This window comes from Penicillium samsonianum (genome assembly GCF_028829775.1).
Source record: "Penicillium samsonianum strain IBT 33392 chromosome Unknown utg000007l_segment0_segment0, whole genome shotgun sequence".
NCBI classification, from domain to species: Eukaryota; Fungi; Ascomycota; class Eurotiomycetes; order Eurotiales; family Aspergillaceae; genus Penicillium; species Penicillium samsonianum.
The window spans coordinates 2,588,572-2,607,469 of record NW_026643265.1 but is presented as its reverse complement, the minus strand read 5'-3'; the positions used below and the strand labels follow the sequence as shown (position 1 = coordinate 2,607,469).

The following is an 18,898-nucleotide window of genomic DNA, read 5'->3' as shown; positions in this document are numbered from 1 at the left end:
TGAACACAGTTACGCACCCCCTTTCCGCACTGGAGACGCTAACCAGACTAGCGTGTTTTCCTGGTCTGGCAAGCAGTCTTCCCCCCCCCCATACAATCGCTAATTCTCCCGGGGATCTCAACTTCAGCTTTTCGTTAGACTTGCTCTAGAATAGTCTTCCCCATATCTCGAGGGGATATGGCCCACTGAATTCGATGTTCAGGATCTTTGATGGCTTCAATGAACATGGGCATATTGCCCACCATAAAATGCTCCAATTGTGGGTGCAACGTCGAGATCTCCTCTATGGGGGATCATACTTGCATTCGGAATGATTTTGGTAGGCTTTGAATATTCAACATGACCCTGAGTCTACGTGCTGACTCTATAGCTCCAGTCGCACCTATCCCATCACCGCCTCCATCGGCGGGATTCGAATCGGACCGATTCATAGAGGCAAAGGTTGGCCGGGGGCTCCCCCGGCCATAGACCCCTCCGCTGCAAGTATGTCTCAAATCCCCATGTGGACACTTCAAGGGATCCGCGACTAACCCTACATATAGATCGAGCATTTTTGCAGCCAAATATGCCGACACCAGCCAACAGTGTCCATCTATCACCCCTCCCTGCCAGTCCAGCACCTCCATCTACTGTGCGCCCGTCTGAGCACAGTCTGACCGATGATTCGGTCTTCTCATTCCCCATGCCTGGAAACAGGTCGCCGACTGAAGTGAGGACACCGAGTCCAATGACGGATCGGAATCAGCTTAAATCACGACCACCAGTATCGCCGGGACAAGGGCTGGGTTTGATGCCAGAGAATATACAGCTTCCGCCTAGTCCACTGCCACCTAAATTCCCCGATACGAATCATCACAGGGGGGAATCGGCGGTGAGCAACAGCAGCTACCGGAGCTCTTTCGCCAGCAGTCGCTACGGCGATTCCACAACGAGGTCATCAACCAACAGCCTCTCGCGTGGTTTCCGGTCATTTATGGACGACACCCCACCAGTGCCACTGGCACCTCTCCGCACCCCCAACAAGACTTCTTTCCCCCGTGATTCCAATCTCTCGGTGGTTTCATCCCGGATTAGCAAGGAAGAAGCCAGTGGCTTCGACTTTGGTATTCCCAGTGGCCAAAATCCGACCACCGGACTACAAGATCTCCCGGAGGAACCCCCTTCGGCCCAATTCCAGGATCATACTGAATATGTCGCTTTCAATCCTGCACAAACCCACCTCCACCCTGCAACAGCGGCAACAGAGCTAGGTAGCGATGCGCCAAGGAAGAACTCTAACGCAAGTACGACAAGTGCATTTTCCGTCACTAGCTTCGCCCGGGCTCTCGGTCTGGAGGACCAAATGAATCACTCCGAAAGCTCTGGCTCTGATTCATCGCCGTCCGATGCCCGCAGTGGTAGTTCAATGTCCAGTCTTCCCTCCGATGCCAGCTTGAACCGACACAAACCCACCGATCCGCTCAATCTAGGACCCTTGGTGGAAGAACTGCCCGCCCGGACCCGACAGACGATTTTGGAAGTACCCGGCCGTATACGGAGCACTATGGAAGATGTCCCTCCCATCCCGGCTGCTTTCTTCAGTCCGGATTCCCCTACCGACCCTTCCATCAACCAAGGTGGCGTGTCGTTGATTGCAGAGAGGAAAGAAGCACCGCCGACTCCGACCCCAACCCAACTAAAACAATCTATCCCCCGAAAGCCACCACCACAACGCTCATTTACAGCACCCCTACCACAACCACAAACACCAACAACACCAACCAGGTCCGCAACACGTTCGAAAGGGAAGTGCAAAGGTTGCAATGAGACAATCACAGGAAAATCAATATCATCCTCGGACGGCCGTCTCACAGGTCGGTACCACCGTGGCTGTTTCGTTTGCTTTGAGTGCCACTCTCCCTTCCAAACAGTCGATTTCTACGTCCTCAACAACCGCCCCTTCTGTGCGCAACATTACCACGAGCGCAATGGGTCCCTTTGCGCCGGCTGTAACACCGGCATCGAGGGCCACTATTTGGAGACTGTTGAGCGGAACCCTGCACGGCCAGATCGCCGTCGATTTCATACCCAGTGTTTGCAGTGTCGTACATGTCACGTCCTTCTCAAGGGCGACTACTTCGAGTGGAATGGCGAAGTCTTTTGCGAAAGAGATGCTCGCCGAGCCGCTGCTGCCCACCACCCACCACCACCTCCTGGTCCTCCTGGTCCTCATGGTCGTCGCCGGCCCACACTACCCTCGTCTCCCCTCGCCCAGTCTGGCCAATTCCCACCGGGCCCGTACCCTCCACCACCTGGCGGAAGACCTGGACCTGGACCTGGGCCTGGTCTCCATCCCGGTCCCCGATTCTCCCCTGGAGGTGGAGGACGGTTCCCCGAACGACGCACTACTAAGCTTATGATGATTTGAGTAAACCACCTTCCTCATTCTTCCTTGTTATGAACCTTGGAAAGCGCCGAGTTGCTCATTCGTCCTTTCCGCATCTACCGCGGATTCTATTGCCCACTTTCTTCATTCCTTTATACATCGCGATATACCCTCTGTGCTATCTCACCCATTTACTTTCGCTGGCAATGGCGTTGATCGTCTGTTTTTCCCTTGCATCGGGGCTATCCTTCATCTGTATCCATTAAAAACGCCCCATTGACATGTTTTGTGGTTTTTGGGCCATCATCCGGGGTGGTGTATTTTGTTGATTTTTCCTCATGCCGAAATGTTTCTAATGTATTCTCTATCGGCTCGGTGTTTGGCGAGTTGTCTCTTGTACAGGATTTACAAGTTTAATGGACATAAGACATGTCTTTTCTAAGTTCCATCAAAATCATGCCTCATTATATCATTAACCATTAATATGCCATCGCACCTTAGTGAGATGCTATGCAATTATATCGACTTGTGTTCCTCAAACTCTAGTCGCTCAACAGGAGTAAGGTACTTGCGCTTCAAGATCCATCCAAAGCAAATGACATAAAGCGCCACAGCAATGATCTGGATACGTTGTCTGAAAGTGATCCGATCTAAATTGGGATTCGGGACACTCAATACACCTTTATGTTCCTTCTCCCAGCCCTCACAGACCTGCCGGAATCGACCGGGCTCGTCGGAAATGACGCCGTCGATCTCGTGTCGGATACACCAACGCATTAGGTTCGGCGCATTCACCGTCCAAACATAGACTCGACGGCGGGCTGCGCGCGCCTCGTCTAAAAACCCTCGCCCTAGCGGGCCCATCAAGATCATTTGGTTGATACTGAAGGATATAAGAGGTACTTGGAGGAATTGGCGCGCATAGCTCAAGTCCAAACATATGAGCGTCACTGCATACCGTGGCAAGTGCTTTGCTCGTGCGGGTAGGTATCGTGCAGACCAGCAGCCGAGAACGATTCGTCGGTGCCAGTCGGGGCCGATCGCGGGCATAGGGACTGACTCGATGGTTTTGGCAATTCTTTCCATTATAGCGAAGGGTTCATTGGTGAGCTGGGAAGTGGGTTAGATGTTAACTTTCCGAGAAAGACAACGTGCGGGTTGGGGGAATAGCTTCGCTACCTTTATATCTAGCAAGATCCAAAAATTCTCCCGACCTGGTTGTCTTAGGTATTCCAACACATCGACCAATCGAGGCATCGGTTCATGGGGGGCTTGTAAAGTTCGCAGAGTTTTTAAATACTCCCAGTCGCAGTCGGCGACCTTCTTCTTGATGCCAAAACAGCGCATGAGGCTCGGGTCCTTGGATCTATGAGCGTTGTCCTAGATCGTGGAGTGTGTGCACCTACGTGTGATAACACCACGATCCCATCGCGGGAGATATGAAGGTCGAGCTCGAGGGCGTGAGCACCTGCCCGGATTGCGCCGTCAATTGATAATAGAGTGTTCTCGGGATATTGGCCTTTGAACCCTCGATGAGCAATGGCTTGAGGTAACCGCGGGGAGGCGCGGGCAACCGGCGAGTGGTGGAAATGAGCTTGCGGGGAATGAGTTAACTTGACAACGCCGATGTGGGAGGTTAGGTACGCACCTGGAATTTCATGCGAATGCTCTTCTGGTTCTAGAGGTGATGCGTCGCCCATTTTGAAAGGATTTGTGAGAGTTGAAGAAGAGAAGAATGGAGAACGGGTGATCGAACAGGGCCATCGGAGTTTGGCGGAGATAGGCCCCGCTGCACGGTCTACTGTGTACTTTCATGTTCGCTCGCCGGACTTTAAGTTCTCTCGTGCGGGACAAGACCAAACGATTGGAATCAGCACTTAGAGAGATCAATATGGTCATCGGCTGAGAGATAGCAGCCCTGGAGCCCTGGAGGGCTGGATCAAGGTTGGTCGACCACCTCGATTACTCAGCACCTCCAAGGACTGCCGAGGTGGATGACGAGGTGGGTCCATATCTCCAAATTTCTCCAACGGGATTTATAACCCCCTTAAGTCCTTAAATTGTTGAGTCCTTTTCAACTGAATCTGTTCTGCAACTAGAGTGGTGAAAGAATGGCCGTTCGACAATGGATCACGCCCTTGAAGGGCATTGACAGCCTTAGCCAGACCGAAGCTCCAATGCCCACACCAGGACCGAGCGAAGTATTGGTAGAGATCCGTGCTGTCTCTCTGAACTACCGCGACGTGGAAGGTAAGTCGCCCGCCAAGAACAGATGTACAGGATTCATGCTGACCGCGTCTTTCAAAGTGACCAAGGGCGAGTATAAACATCACAAAACCGCCGAACAGGATGCCACCATCGTGCCCTGCTCGGACATGTGTGGAGTGGTGACGCAGGTTGGATCTGGCGTGACTAAGTGGTCAGTCGGCGACCGGGTACTTTCGACTTTCCTGCCCGATCACCAAACCGGCCAGGTGACCGAGAAGGAGCTTAGCAGGAGTCTGGGGCTGCCGCAGGATGGTGTCCTCGCAACTCACCGCGTGTTCCCTGATTACGGCCTGGTCAAAGTGCCTAGCTACATGTCAGATGAGGAGGCGGCTACGCTTCCCGTCGCTTCAGTCACGGCGTGGATGTCCATCAATGGCATGCGGCCGATAGGGCAGAGCGGCGGGAAGGACGAATATGTCTTGCTCCAGGGAACTGGTGGTGTGGCTATCGCCGGACTGCAGATTGCAAAGGCCTCTGGCGCGAAGGGTGGGTAATGGGATTCATTACCGTTTATAGGACGAAAATGCTGATCTTGTAAACAGTTATTATCACCTCCTCGTCCGATGCCAAATTGGACCAGGCTAAAGAGCTAGGTGCTGATTTTACTATCAACTACCGCACCAACCCCAACTGGGAAGGTGAAGTGATGAAGGTGACTGAGAACCGCGGTGCTGATATCATCTTGGAAGTTGGCGGTGCCAAAACCTTGCGGAAGAGCTTTGATTGCATCGCGTTCGGAGGATTGATCAACTGCATTGGCTATGTCTCAGGCAAGATAGATGCCGATGAGGACCGCCTGAATGTCAACCTGCTGACTCTCCGCCGAACGGTGACACTCAGAGGAATTATCAATGGTCCTAAGGATCGGTTTGAAGAGATGATCTGTTTCTACGAGACAAATCAGGTTCACCCAGTAGTTAACCGCGTCTTTTCGTTTGCCGAGGCCAAAGAAGCATTCAGGTTCCTGGAAAGCGGCAAACACTTTGGCAAGGTAGTTATCAAGGTTCAATAGAGCGCTGGAGCTTTGAATATCATCAAAATTCATTGTCAAATTATCCCAGAAAAAGTGAGAACGTTCACTCCTGATCATTGTGACTCGGCTTGATTTCTCCAGCCCCAATTCCCAGATCTTCTCCCAATTCCTTCCCAGCCACAGTCAGTTTCTTGCAATCCTGCAGCACGAACAGGAGACGGGCCCATTCTGTCTCGCTGGTGTTGCGCCACCCATGCATCGTAGCCCGCTGTACCGCAACATCCCCTCGGTTCATAATGACTGGCTCGCTATCTTCCAAGATCATTTCAACCTGCCCTTCGAGCACCACTCCGTAGTCGAGACTCTGCGTCCGGTGCACTACAACAGGGTTGTTGGGGGCGAAGTCCACAATGCGGCATACGCTTCCACCAGGGTTAACGAGGCCCAGCTTGTCCGATTGTGTCAATGTCTCGTGGGTCTTGATGTCTGCGTCATCGTTGAGATCTGGGTTGAATTGGTTCGTGTAAACAACATTGAATGCCATCTTGCTTTCTCCAAGTGATTTCCATTCAGCCGGTGTCGAGGAATGGATCACTGCTTTCCCGGACTCATTGTGGCCTGTGATATGCCGAGTGACGGCCGGCAAAGGCGATACTTGGCTGGTATTGGATGCCATTATTTATAGGATGGAAAGTAGGGTTGGATGTGTGAAGCTGATGGAAGCAGATAGACGTACAGAGTACAACGTGAGCCCTCGGAGGGTTTTGTATACTCTCGATCCACGTGATGCGGGGCAGGTGCATGAAAGCTTGGTCAGCGGTGAGCTGAATGAGAATCCCAAAATTGCGCGCATTCCTTGCTTGATGCGGGCGTGTTCGAAAGCAACTAACATGTCAGATCCGACTGAGAGATTGTCAATTCGGTTGCCACTTTGGGCGAGGACTGCGGGCCCAATGGCTGATAATTGTGAGATCAGTCACATAAAGGAAAAATCAAAGAGACAAATGTTGCAGAGATATTCAGCTACGTTGATGTGCATCGATGCCAGTGATCCTCCCGAGGTGGCTTAAGGATTCTCTCTCTACCTTCCACGGGTAGGGCTGCCAGCACTACCTCACTTAGCACGCCAGGCCCGCCTCCAGGGCTACCTAGGTAGGGGGCATTATTAAAGCATTGGAAGGATTTTGGCTTAGCTAATTATCTCAACGGACTTCGGGAGTACCCCTTGGTTTAATATAACTTCGATTGTTCTATGCCGACCCATTGCAGATAAGGACACAAATTCGGCCCACGAAGAATCCCTCGATGACATGTCCAACGTGGTATCTCGACGAGTCATGCACATATAGACCGATGCTAAGATGGCGATGGTGATGGATGAAAGGCAACAGATGAAATCCGCCGTAGGACCCAGCGAATTTCATCGGCGACTCGTTCAGGCTCGGTGATCTGAATATTATGGCCACTCTGGGATGTTGTGGAAAAGCGCGCGGTGGTCGACAGATTCAGGAGCTCACGTTGAAAAGCCTCCTCGCCGTGGTCCCATTGGGCTAGATAGTCGCGAAAGGTCGCTCGCTGGGCGTTAGTTCCCAACCCCAGGGCCACGCCCCGATGGTACATCCGCTCCTGGTCCCGGAGAGAATTGCCACGGAGCACACTGAGCGGCTTACCGTGCAACAAATCCCGACCGGGGCGAAGTTGCTGCTTCTGGGCTAAGACGCCGCGGCTGATCTGCAAATAGGGCAGCTCCCGGACGGCCTGGCGTGCGTGATGAGGGCTGGCTTCCTCGGCCATCAGCTCCGCCCACTCGGACTCAGTCAGCCCGTGATCACGGTGCAGCCCCACGACCTCCATGTAGTCCAGCCCCGCCGTGGCGGCGGTGATGTTGGGATCGGGCCATGTCTCGAAGAGCATCCGTTCCTGCACGGCATCCACCAGCACGATCCCGCAGATCGCTTCGGGCCCGCGCGCGGCCAGGAACTCCCGCGCGAGGATCCCGCCCCAGGAATGGCCAACCACTAGGTACGGTGGTGGGAGTGCCGCAGCGATCAGCAGCCTAGATAGCTCGTCAACAATGGTCAAAGAGTCTGGCTCCACCGTTAAGCACGCTTCGCTCTGACCGTAGCCGGTCCGTTCGTATAGGAGCATGGATGCCTCGTGCTCGAGATGGCGAGACACCGCGCTCCATTCTAGTGCGCTGCTCGTTATCCCGGTGAGTACCACCACTAGTGGAGCGCCGGGATGCCGAGGAAGGCCTCGCAACGCGTAGCTTAAGGAGTGGGTTCCGATGTCAGCGGTATGCCGGAAGTGTTCCATGGTAGAGGGTGACGGGTGGAGTATGTGAACGAATAGCTGGATGCAATTTAATTTAACCCAAGGAAAATAGTGAGCCCAAACACCAGAGCTAGGTGGTTTTTAGACGACGGAGTTCCTGGCTCATCTTCTTATCGTCTTTGGAAGTGACCTTGGAATTAAGTAGCCTTAACATAAATGAGTCATGCTGTAGGTGTCAGCAAGAGCAGGGAACACGAGGCTTATTGAAAGATGGATATTCATTTTGCATAACCAAATACAGCTGTGATGTTTCGACCTTCCTTTTACAAAAACCATCGGAACTCAGCAGATGCCGGTCCGTCTCTCATTCGCTCCGTTGGAATATCCCGTGCCCGAATCGTGACTCCCTCCCTACGGTCGCGTCGCTTGTTATCCAACCACATATAGAGAGCTAGTGAAGCCGTCAAGCAAGCGCCAGTAGCACCGAAAGCAGCAACGCTGATCAGCGCCGGGGTATACTTGGGTGCGTCTTGCTTCCGGAACAAGTTGCTGCTCACCAATCCCATCAAGTTGGCCAATGGCACGCCAATACTCGTCAACAGTACACGGCGACCCTCGTGGGCGATGTTGTTATTATACCAGGTGCTGAGCATCACGGATGGGGCAGACGTTCCCCAAGTCATCATGAAAGTCGCGAAGTAGGCGACCTTTATGTCATTCTTGACATCACCAATGGATGCATAAATCATGAACCCGGAGAAAGTAAGCAGGAAGCCCAGAACAATGAATGGCGATCGGAGTCTGGTCCAATCAGAGGAGAAGGCGAGCACCAGTAGCATCACTGCTCCCGTCACGTTTGGTGCAACGGTGTACAGGTTGGTCTTGACGGTGGGATAACCCAATCCCCCGACGATCTGCGGCATGAAGAGCGCGACACCCTGCAAAGGCACACCGAGACAGATTTCAATGCACAAGAAGGCGTATGTAGTGGGGTGCTTGAAGATGCCAAGGGCCTCGCGAAAGTTAAACTCCTCGTTGACCACTGCGCTGGAGTCGACTTGGATTCGGTGGAAAGCTAGCGCCTTCTCCTCCACGGACAAGAACTTCGCCTCGGCGGCGCTCCGTGGGAGATATAAGAAGGCAAATATAGCGAATAGAACAGTGACGCCGCCCTCAATAATGAACAGGTAGCGCCAATTGGGAATATTAGATCCCTTGATCTGGAACACTCCAAATGCAATGAGTCCGGAGAAAGCGTTTGCAATGTTCGACGCAGCGTAGAAAACAGCCAGGCGACGAGCCAGCTCGCCACGACGGTAGAATGTGGTCAGGTAGTAGATCACCAGCGGGAAGAATGCAGCCTCGGACATGCCCAGGAACCAGCGCAAGGCGAACATGCCACTGAAATTGTAGGCGGCCGAAGAGAGCATCGTGAATGAACCAAATGAGAACATCAGGATCGGAAGTACACGCGCTGGACTGAATTTCTTTCCAAGCATCGAGAATGGCGGTGCAAATATCACGAATGGAACAAAGAAGATCGATAATAGGAGATTGTACTCATTCGGCTTGAAGTTCAGGTCTAACCATTCAATTAGGCTTAAATGTCTGCCGCTTGGATCGAGGCTCTCACATACCTTTACTCATCCCATCAGTTTCTGCGTTTCCCAAGTTTCCTTTGTCTAGGGCATTAAATAAATCTGTCGCTAGTTAGTTCCGCATGACTGACAAGATTGGGTAGACTTACACATGACCGCTAGAATAGGAAGCAGGCGATAGTCAAACTTCCGACAGAGACGCCGTTCAGCCTTGTGGTCGACCACTCGGGTCACCTCGTCCATCACACCCGGGACAGAGCCATAGCCTTTCAGCGTGTTGGGCTCCTCAATAGTGCCCACGGTTTCCGTTTTCTTCACTGTGCCATCAGGCGACGATGCACGCGCTGGACTCGACATGTTGTATCCAAGGTGTAGACAAAGAATATAGAAAGGCCAAGTCAGTGCACAATACCTGTCAAAGTTATAAAGTTTTAAAAGCTCCAGATGCGAGCTTCTTATCAAAAGCGAGGTGACATCCCTTGCTCTATTAGATAAGGGTCATGTTGCATTACCCATGCATGAATATCACCCCCACGTTTCTCCGCATCATGGAAGGTTTAGCTGAACAGGCAAAGATCGCTGTCATGGTCGCATCCGGACTTTGGGGCTGTTTATAGCTTATCTGCGGGGAAAAAAAGGTAGGTGCTTCCCGCGAGCTTGATTTGAATGCCATATCGCCGAGGTTCGTATCGCAGATAAAAACGCCCCTTTCTCTCCCTTTGATATCCCATGCAGATCATGTCTCACCTGTTTATTCTAAAATTCCTTCTAGATATTTCTATGCACTGGAAGATCAAGAAGCTGTGAGGGTGTATGCATCCCTATTCCGGTGTACAAAGTAGGGTTGCATCCGTCACATTACCTCACCATATTTAAGCCTATGAACTTCACTACCTTAAGCCACTGTCTTGGAATACGACAGCAGATTCGACCGGAAAATTATCCAGTAAGCTTTTGTTCATCAGGAACTTGAACTTTATTCGAACTTCTATATCTTTCTGAATCTATATCTTTCCTTCAGAATGATTACCGTTTCCGTGCAATGAGGCGACGCAATCATCCTAGAATTTTCAATTCCATTGTCAGACCTTGTTCGAATCACTTCTTTACTGCTCTTAAGTTAAACAGTACCTAGCGATGAGATTATTGGGCTTATATATCCTTCTCCGATCGTCAACACTCAGCCCATAAGTTTTGAGTAAATCTCAATCAACCTATCTCTAGTTTTTGATGTGATTTCCGAATAATGCTTGTTTCTTCATGCAGGCCCCTGGGTGCATGTGGATGGTATCGCAGCCTTGGCGAAGATAGCATTAATCTGAGCCATTTCAGCATAGACCACAGGGACAATCTTGTTTTCTACATTTACCACTATTATTCATCACAATGTTCACATTTACCCAATTATCCAGGATGCCGCCAAAAAAGAGTAGCTGCATTTATCCACTCCCCCGCAATTTGTCTTTGCGGAGAGCATATGCAGCGGGGAAATAGAGGAGCCAAATTTGAGATGAATTTACCCACATTATCCGGGCAAAATCGTCAGACAACTGGCTATAAATTGCAGATTGAAGTTCGATTTGAAATTTGGGGGGAATTGTGACCCTGGTAATAGTTTGTCGACTACCTGCTACGACTGTGACGATGTACCAAATCAAATCTATATTTCTCATCGCTTTGTGCACTCACTTAGTATATTCCTACCCTTTACTGGCCCGAGGAAACTATGAGGGTAAGGCAAGAGACTCGCACTGGGTGAATATATGGACCACTATGCCCCAGTTGGTCGAGCCCGCTAATCTACCCCCTGCTCCATTCGTACGTTGGATATCTTTGTCACAGTAACCAATATCTCGATACTGACGGTGGGTGCAGAATGGATCCACTGCTGTGTTCAGTAATACTACAATTCGTCAAACCCTCCAGGTTTCATTAGCTGCACAGGAGATCCGCATTCGACTATCTAATTCATTTGGGCCAACCGGTCTCAAGATTACCAGTGCGACTATTAGCATACCAGCGAGCCAGCAGGTGGGAGTCAGTGGGCTACAGACAGAGACATTGAGAACTGTGTTCTTCAATGGAAGCCCAGATGTGGATATCCCCAACGGTGGGCTGGTTGTGTCTGACCCAGTGAAGTTCCCTGTTAAGGCCCAATCCCCTCTCATGATCAATATATATCTTGCAGAGGGACAGGAAGGTTTCTCTATTACTGGCCACCCCGGAAGTAGAACAACTTCATACCTGGCTTTGGGGGACTGGACAGGCGCAGAGAACCTCACAGACTCATCTGTTAAAAGCACAGATCATTGGTAAGTCTTTCTCCCGCAAGCCTTCCGATTACCCCGAATACGAATCTGTATCTGACCTCTATATCAGGTACTTGATCAGTGGAGTAGAGGCTTGGCTACCTTCTGAGTCTAGTGGCTTCGCGATCATTGGTGACAGTATCACCGATGGGCGAGGAAGCACTACAAATGGCAATGATCGGTAAGTGGACCGTCCTGCGGTGCATGTATTTATGGCTGATGGATGTAGTTGGCCGGATTTGTTGCTAGCAAGAATGCAAAAGAATAAACCCACGTCAAACATCGCCATTCTCAACCAGGCCGCAGGGGGAAATCGCATCCTACAAGATGGCCTAGGTCCAAATGTGATCAGCCGTCTTGACCGGGACGTCCTAGCACAATCTGGAGTGCAATATGCGATGATCTTCGAAGGCGTCAATGATATTGGCGTCGCTGATAGTGATGCAGCTACGCAGGCGGAGATTGAGAAGAATCTTATTGGGGCATATAAACAGATCGCGACACGAGTGCATGCCCTAGGAATTCCGGTATTTGGCGCTACTATCACGCCATTTGGCTCGTCGGCAAGCTCCGACTATGTGCAACCTTACTCAAGTCCTGAGCGAGAGAGAACTCGTCAACGAATCAATAAATTTATCCGGGAAAGCGGCGTATTTGATGCGGTGCTGGACTTTGACCGGGCGTTGAGGGATCCGCACGCGCCATCTCAGTTACTGGAAAAATACGACTCGGGAGACCATCTTCATCCTACTGTGGCGGGGTATCAAGCATTGGCTGATTATTTCCCTCTTGGGGTATTCGAGTGAAATTCACATGGTTATTCTCAAAGGCTAAATGATAGAAAATGATTCTAAGATTGTTATCCACATATGCAAATATATGTACATGGTTTTCAAAACCAATCAAAGAAAGCTTCAAAATTTCTGGTAGAAAGACAGAATCTTTAAACACGACGCTTGAAGTTGTTTTGAACGTTGCGCTTTCTGTAGGCGCCGCCACCGATAAGAGCCTGCTTGCGTCCAGGACCAAAGTCCGGATCACCACCCAGAGAGCCGAAGATATCACCGATGTAGTTGTTGGCCTTGACACCAGCAGCAAAGGTGGCATCCCACCCGTCCAAAATACCCTCGACGACCTTGATGCCAGCAACATAGACATTCTCAATAGCGGGCTCGAAGCCGCCCTGCTCCGAGGATTGGAAGAGATTGTAGGTCGCTGAGGCACCGGGGTAAGGGCGATCAAAGTCAGACGCAGTGCGCATCACGATAATGCGAGAGAAATCAGTCAGCTTGTGCATCGATGATCGGAGCAAGACCTCGAAGGTGGCATTATCCTCCTGGGCGCTTGAGCAATAGTCGCCCGTTCCATTAGTCAACACCTTGGTGGTATTTTCGAACACCGAGCCGAGGATGTTGCCGCTGTAGTACACGTCGGTGGTCGCGACGTCGCACTCGACAACACTAGGGGGCAAGGTGGCGGCCTTGTACTTCCCACTGGGGGTCTTGTAGCGGGCGCGGTAAGCCTGGGCTGTGGCGGAGTCGGAGAGGTTTGCCTTGCGCGCGAAATTGGCAGCCATTGTGCGCAGGTCGGCGTTCAACTCGAATACCTCGGTGCCGTAGATGCTGGTAGGGTACTGGCCTGGGAATTTGGTGCCTTGTGCAATATATCCGGTGGAAAAGTTGCTGGGAAGCTCGCGGATATCAATTTCATACTGCAGCGCGACCTGGACTGCGTACCGAGCAAAGGTCGCGGATCCAGTGGTGGTTTTCTTAGGGCTAACGCCAGCAATACCCGCGACGAAGAAGTAGGTTTGCGTGAGATCGAATAGAGGGGAGAAGGCAACGGAGGTGACAGTCGTAGCAGCATTGATCTCGCCTTCTCCAGTGATGAGCTGACAGACATCATAGTCCTCGGTGCAGTGGACTTCCGGGAACAGAGGGGAGAGACCGGGAATGGTGATATTGTGGGAAAACAAGTCGAATTCGGGGATATTCCACCAAGCTTCGGCTTCGGGTGCGAACTGTCATAATCTATTAGCGACATTGCATTTCTTTTGGTGGAAGCGCATACCATTGACACAATGAACACCTTGGGAGCAATTGCTCCATGGTGACCCTTCTGGGCGGTCCCAGTAGCTCCGGCGCATAGTGAGCTGCCAGTGAGCAGCAACGAGGCTGTCAAGGTTTGAAGGAGGTGCATGGTGAAGAAAGTTGCAGTTGGAAATCTATTCCTGCACATGCCGAGGCCTTTTATTTGTAGAGTCGTGCAGATTTTGTAACCCTCGCGTCTTTCACGCTATGGAGGGACCATCGCCGATCAATTGACATATCGGTACCTGATTCGGATAAGATCATCACCAGAACGTGGAGCAAATCTCTCCTATCGGTCATCATCATGGGATTTTATTTGTGAGAGATATATGGAGAACACAAAATATTGGTACCTGGCTTTTGACTGGCGCTTTTCACTCAAATGTGGGTCGACCGTAAATGGGATCTCACAATTTATTACGTTGACTGTTGCCTTTAAGCATCGGAGCTTGCCGAAGGGTCCACTTCCCTAGGAAGTAGGTATATGCGGAAGGTGTCGATATGAGATGAACAGAACTCGGCACATTCGAGCCTATTGTCTCCCTATGCAGCGGTATAGGCGCCAGCTGCGAAAACCCTATTTCCGGTAAATCTTGATGCCTTGATGCCTAGTTTTGGCCTGGCGGCCTGAATTAAAACCGGCAGAAGAATTAAAACACCTGAATTTCTGCCCAGGTGAGACACTTCCCTTAATAATCAAAGTAGCCTGATTTTGCTGGCGTTTACAACTCTCAAAAATGAAGCTTTTCATCCCATACAAATGGAGATATCTCGACTTTCTTGGACGGTTTATAAGTGTCAAAAATGAAGCTTTTGATCTCATACAAAGTGAGATAACTATCTCGACTTTCTTGGACGGTTTGCAAGTGTCACTTTGTATGAGATATCTCGCCTTTATAAGGCTCAATGTCAATGCGAGGGCGAGGTATAGAGGGTAAAGAATCAAAATTAAGGTAGGAATTGTGGGATAACCCGTGGACATGTGGTATATTTTAATCTGGACTATAGTATGGGATTTAGGTATTCCGTACCGAGTTCAAAACCGTCCAAGAATATGGAGATATCTGCATTTGTATGCTGATGAAAGGCTTCATTTTTGACACTTGTAAACCGTCCAAGAAAGTCGAGATATCTCACTTTGTATGAGATCAAAGGCTTTATTTTTGAGAGTTGTAAACCGTCCAAAAATATGGAGATATCTCACTTTATATGAGATGAAAAGCTTCATTTTTGACACTTGTAAATCGTCCAAGAAAGTCGAGATATCTCACTTTGTATGGAGGCCAAAAGCTTCATTTTAGGATGAATAGTCTACATTACATTGTATAGGGCGGTGTAAGGAGCGGTCAATAACCAGGCCAAAACTAGGCATCAAGGCATCAACATTTACTGGAAATAGGGTTTTGGCAGTTGGCGCCTATACCGCTGCGTAGTCTCCCTAATATTATAGAGAGACTGGTCGCCTTATACTATTGACTGTCTGTTCGAAAAGTTGTCGAGGTGAGTGGAGATAGAGAATGGTAATCCATAGATGACTCCATATATGGATCAAAGCTGTCTACAAAAGGTCAGGGCATCATCAGTTCCTCATTTATATTATTTGCTCTTAAATACATGCCTACCCTGTAACGTACAGCTATTTCCAATTCGGATAGCCAATGGCTAGCAATGCCAACCCACCAAAGAAAGGCCATGCCCAAAACTAGAGAAAGTTATGAATCACTCAAGGTGACCACTTATCCCGCTTGCCTTTCGCAGTCGTGGTCAACTAATCAGTATCTGTCTACGTCGTTAGATTTTCCGCCGAGAATTTCTCCAATCTACCCTTGGCTTTTTGCGCTACCCAAAGCAGGACGATGACGTGCCTCGACCAGCGTGGGTTACAACAAGCACACTGACATAGGCTCTCTTACCCTGCGCCTCACCCAGCAATGGGGCCTTCCGTTCCTGTCTCCCAACACTAACCGCTGGGAGCTCCTGGAGCCTCGCCTCGGCCACGCTATCATCAACGTCGGCGACAGCCTGCGCTTCCCATCCAAGGACGAGTAGCGAGCGTTGTGCATCACATCATTCCACTCCAAGTTAGGCAGGGCGAGGACCGGTACAGCATTGATAAAGGACTGCCTTTTCCATGTGTCTGGCGTTAGCTGTATGCATGTCATGGTATTGCTATAATTTGGTGTAAGAGATGAACGCGATGAGGTGTCTGTCCTTTGTGGAATGTCTTTACTGGCGTTGGCTCGCACGTCGTGCAATGAACGCAGAATAGCCGGATCAGTGCCTTTAATGAATCTAAGCTACACATGAGGCAGATCTTGGGCATTGTTTTGTTTTGTTTTCTTTTCTCGCCCCTCCTATCACGGCCACATCTCCTATGATGGAAAACATCCAGTCGGTCCAAGTGCTGATCCCATCCTCTTCGCTATCATCTATCCAGGGTAGTGCACCAAACGGAATCGTGGACGCATCATGTCGAACCGCCATCCGAGTTCGAAGTGGTTGAGAATGGAAGCTTCGGCTGGGAACAAGACAAATTCGTCCTCCAAGGCATCTACGCCAAGGTACCAAAGTCGTCACTTACCCTTATTGTCGGACCGGTTGGCTCGGGCAAATCCACGCTTTGCGCTACTTGGAGAAATTCCCTTTCATCAAGGCACAGTCACGCTACGCACAAGAGCAATGGCTTCGCACGTCGGATTCTACGACCAGACTACGTTTGTGTTAAATGGAACCATTAAGGAAAAAAATTATAGGTTTCTTTCCGGTAAATGTGGACAGATATGCTGAGGTCGTTGATGCAACGGCTCTCGCCTTTGACTTCAAGACCCTACCACAAGGCGATGGGACAAACGTGGGTTCCGACGGTATCTCGCTATCCGGAGGCCAGAAAGCGCAAGTTTGGAGCCGAGTTTGGGGCCGCTATGCAGCTGGGCGGCATCCTACTTTTAGACGAAGTGAGCTCAAGCGTGGATCAAAAGACAGAACGCATCATGCAGGAGACTATTAGGACCGAGTTCAAGAACTACACGGTGATCGCGGTCAACCATCGATTGGGCATGACTAGGTTTGGTGATCTGGTAAGAGCAGGAAACAAGTAGATATGATAATGTCGAGATCAAGAGAGAGCACACATCACATCAAGTAGACATCCTTATGACTAGCGCTTACCTGTATCCGTCCATCCGACACATATGCAAAACAAAACGATACGATACTATATCAATGTATCAAGTTAAAGATACTTGATGAGATGAGTACCTAGGTACTCCAAAATATGAGGGCAGGAGCAATGTTAGAACGAACCATTATAGTATAAACGAGCCTATAGGGCTATTTCAGCAAAGATATGGATATAGTCTATAGTGGTCTAAGTGATCGAAGTTGCTCACTAATTGGGCACTAAGCAGCACTAATTAATTAATAGGCATTATAATGGGCATTTCCATGGGATCAGTTATCGTGAACGTGACTTCGTATGTTCGTAGTTCTAAGCGCCGTCATTAAAGCATCTCAAATAGGAAATCATGGTACAGGTACATGTGTAACGTGTCCATGTCCCAGTATTGCCATAAAAATAGCCCCATAATATAACAATAATCCCACCTTATTGGTGACGAGAACCAATCCAGTAAAAATCCAACTGTACTTCCATGGATACACGCGGGAAGGTCAATTGTGGATGCGCCAGGTCCAGTGATGCTGGGACTTTCAAGCCACCGTGCGACTGCCAGACGTTGAGCGTGGAGCATGACGCATGTCAAGCATACACAGTACCCTATTTAGGTACTTAGAATCGAAATCCCATAGGATATGGTGCTGATCCCCGGAGATTAAATTGTTTGGTTCTCAACGTCATCTGACGTCATTTTTAATATAGGTACCAGTGGGATGGCAAAACAATAAAATCAGGGCCAGGGACGCTCAAAGTCATTGTTGATTTACTTTTTCGCTTCTAATTTCGTCTTCCTGAGAATAAATCCCGTTCGCATTCGCATCGCAACACAATTCAAGCAGCGTATTTCATCGATACACCACCCGAACTCCTACACAACCCATACCTACATACCCACCATGCCTACAATGCACGAGCGTATCCGCGAGGATCTCCTCAACAAAGAGCGTGCGCTCTGGACAGCCCTCACCTCCGCTGATCCAGCACCACCCATCTGGAAACTCAGCAACCCCGAAGCCTGTTTCCTATTCCCTCAGATGCCGATCATCACACTCGAGGACGAGGATGCTTTCAAGAAAGCCGTCCGGCCACCCTTTCACCGATTCGACGCCTACCAGTTCGAGGAGGTACGAGTCATCATCGTCGATCTGATGGCAGGTGTTGTCACATACAAGGTCCGCGCTGTGCGCGGGAAGAAAGAATACACTGCCTCGGGCTCGACGACTTGGAGCCAAGGGTCGGATGGCGAGTGGACGCTGGCTTGCCATCAAGAAACTTTGATGTGAAAGTATTTATTTGCGATATTTATTTTTGTATACACCCCGTTTCTTCTATACCTTTTGCGATGCAGATTAGGGGAGGGAAAGTGATCTCGGCGAGCGGCGAACGTGTGTTTTAAGTGATATGATGCAATGTATCACGAGTCAACGAATCTTTTAATGCCATGAAGCATGATTGAATTTATTTGAAGTCCTAAGAAGTATTTGCTGGTAAATAAGTAGCTTTTAAGTGTTGTAGTGGCGTATCGGCTACTGATCAGCCAACTAACGCGATCATCTCTAGTGCATATCGACTGCGATCTACAGTCCAAATAGTCGATCATCCAGACTTTTCTTTCGATTGGTACTCCGTAGTTTTTGCAAATGTATTGCGATTTATTGATTTTTTTTGTTCATTTGTGGCTGATCTATCCAATGATTCAGCCGTGGCGCAGTTTCTGAAGGCACCAATTCACTAATGCAAGCCTTCCTGCTCTACCGGCAGATTTTGACAAGTCAAGGGTAGCCCAACCGTAGCCCAACCACCCCGGTTCGGCTTGTCATTAGCCGGAACATGCCACATAGCATGA

At 49.9% G+C, this 18,898-nt stretch overlaps 11 protein-coding genes across 11 annotated transcripts; 6 read left to right on the top strand and 5 right to left on the bottom strand.

Moving 5' to 3' along the window:
• Window positions 1–248: 248 nt before the first annotated feature.
• Window positions 249–2,407, top strand: N7471_011860 (LIM domain-containing protein; the record flags this gene model as incomplete). Its single annotated transcript, XM_057284579.1, has 3 exons — window positions 249–259; window positions 371–483; window positions 543–2,407. The coding sequence occupies 3 exons, from the start codon at window positions 249–251 to the stop codon at window positions 2,405–2,407; spliced, it is 1,989 nt and encodes a 662-aa protein (XP_057130845.1).
• Window positions 2,408–2,881: 474 nt separating this feature from the next.
• Window positions 2,882–4,065, bottom strand: N7471_011859 (glycerophosphodiester phosphodiesterase; the record flags this gene model as incomplete). The annotated part of the gene is made up of 4 exons (XM_057284578.1): window positions 2,882–3,475; window positions 3,545–3,724; window positions 3,772–3,959; window positions 4,014–4,065. 4 exons carry the CDS (start codon window positions 4,063–4,065, stop codon window positions 2,882–2,884), a joined length of 1,014 nt encoding a protein of 337 aa, XP_057130844.1.
• Window positions 4,066–4,476: 411 nt separating this feature from the next.
• On the top strand, window positions 4,477–5,645 carry N7471_011858 (zinc-dependent alcohol dehydrogenase family protein; the record flags this gene model as incomplete). The annotated part of the gene is made up of 3 exons (XM_057284577.1): window positions 4,477–4,615; window positions 4,673–5,119; window positions 5,176–5,645. The coding sequence occupies 3 exons, from the start codon at window positions 4,477–4,479 to the stop codon at window positions 5,643–5,645; spliced, it is 1,056 nt and encodes a 351-aa protein (XP_057130843.1).
• Window positions 5,646–5,709: 64 nt separating this feature from the next.
• N7471_011857 (cupin domain-containing protein) lies at window positions 5,710–6,282 on the bottom strand (the record flags this gene model as incomplete). The annotated part of the gene is made up of 1 exon (XM_057284576.1): window positions 5,710–6,282. The coding sequence occupies one exon, from the start codon at window positions 6,280–6,282 to the stop codon at window positions 5,710–5,712; it is 573 nt and encodes a 190-aa protein (XP_057130842.1).
• A 680-nt stretch (window positions 6,283–6,962) lies between these two features.
• N7471_011856 (alpha/beta fold hydrolase) lies at window positions 6,963–7,922 on the bottom strand (the record flags this gene model as incomplete). The annotated part of the gene is made up of 1 exon (XM_057284575.1): window positions 6,963–7,922. One exon carries the CDS (start codon window positions 7,920–7,922, stop codon window positions 6,963–6,965), a length of 960 nt encoding a protein of 319 aa, XP_057130841.1.
• Window positions 7,923–8,203: 281 nt separating this feature from the next.
• On the bottom strand, window positions 8,204–9,835 carry N7471_011855 (putative MFS transporter; the record flags this gene model as incomplete). The annotated part of the gene is made up of 3 exons (XM_057284574.1): window positions 8,204–9,462; window positions 9,518–9,580; window positions 9,628–9,835. The coding sequence occupies 3 exons, from the start codon at window positions 9,833–9,835 to the stop codon at window positions 8,204–8,206; spliced, it is 1,530 nt and encodes a 509-aa protein (XP_057130840.1).
• Window positions 9,836–11,122: 1,287 nt separating this feature from the next.
• On the top strand, window positions 11,123–12,593 carry N7471_011854 (SGNH/GDSL hydrolase family protein; the record flags this gene model as incomplete). Its single annotated transcript, XM_057284573.1, has 4 exons — window positions 11,123–11,296; window positions 11,354–11,790; window positions 11,858–11,968; window positions 12,017–12,593. 4 exons carry the CDS (start codon window positions 11,123–11,125, stop codon window positions 12,591–12,593), a joined length of 1,299 nt encoding a protein of 432 aa, XP_057130839.1.
• Window positions 12,594–12,730: 137 nt separating this feature from the next.
• On the bottom strand, window positions 12,731–13,986 carry N7471_011853 (purine-nucleoside phosphorylase; the record flags this gene model as incomplete). Its single annotated transcript, XM_057284572.1, has 2 exons — window positions 12,731–13,807; window positions 13,858–13,986. 2 exons carry the CDS (start codon window positions 13,984–13,986, stop codon window positions 12,731–12,733), a joined length of 1,206 nt encoding a protein of 401 aa, XP_057130838.1.
• A 2,268-nt stretch (window positions 13,987–16,254) lies between these two features.
• On the top strand, window positions 16,255–16,615 carry N7471_011852 (uncharacterized protein; the record flags this gene model as incomplete). Its single annotated transcript, XM_057284571.1, has 2 exons — window positions 16,255–16,268; window positions 16,315–16,615. The coding sequence occupies 2 exons, from the start codon at window positions 16,255–16,257 to the stop codon at window positions 16,613–16,615; spliced, it is 315 nt and encodes a 104-aa protein (XP_057130837.1).
• A 42-nt stretch (window positions 16,616–16,657) lies between these two features.
• On the top strand, window positions 16,658–16,975 carry N7471_011851 (uncharacterized protein; the record flags this gene model as incomplete). The annotated part of the gene is made up of 1 exon (XM_057284570.1): window positions 16,658–16,975. The coding sequence occupies one exon, from the start codon at window positions 16,658–16,660 to the stop codon at window positions 16,973–16,975; it is 318 nt and encodes a 105-aa protein (XP_057130836.1).
• A 973-nt stretch (window positions 16,976–17,948) lies between these two features.
• N7471_011850 (nuclear transport factor 2 family protein) lies at window positions 17,949–18,335 on the top strand (the record flags this gene model as incomplete). Its single annotated transcript, XM_057284569.1, has 1 exon — window positions 17,949–18,335. The coding sequence occupies one exon, from the start codon at window positions 17,949–17,951 to the stop codon at window positions 18,333–18,335; it is 387 nt and encodes a 128-aa protein (XP_057130835.1).
• Window positions 18,336–18,898: the final 563 nt, after the last annotated feature.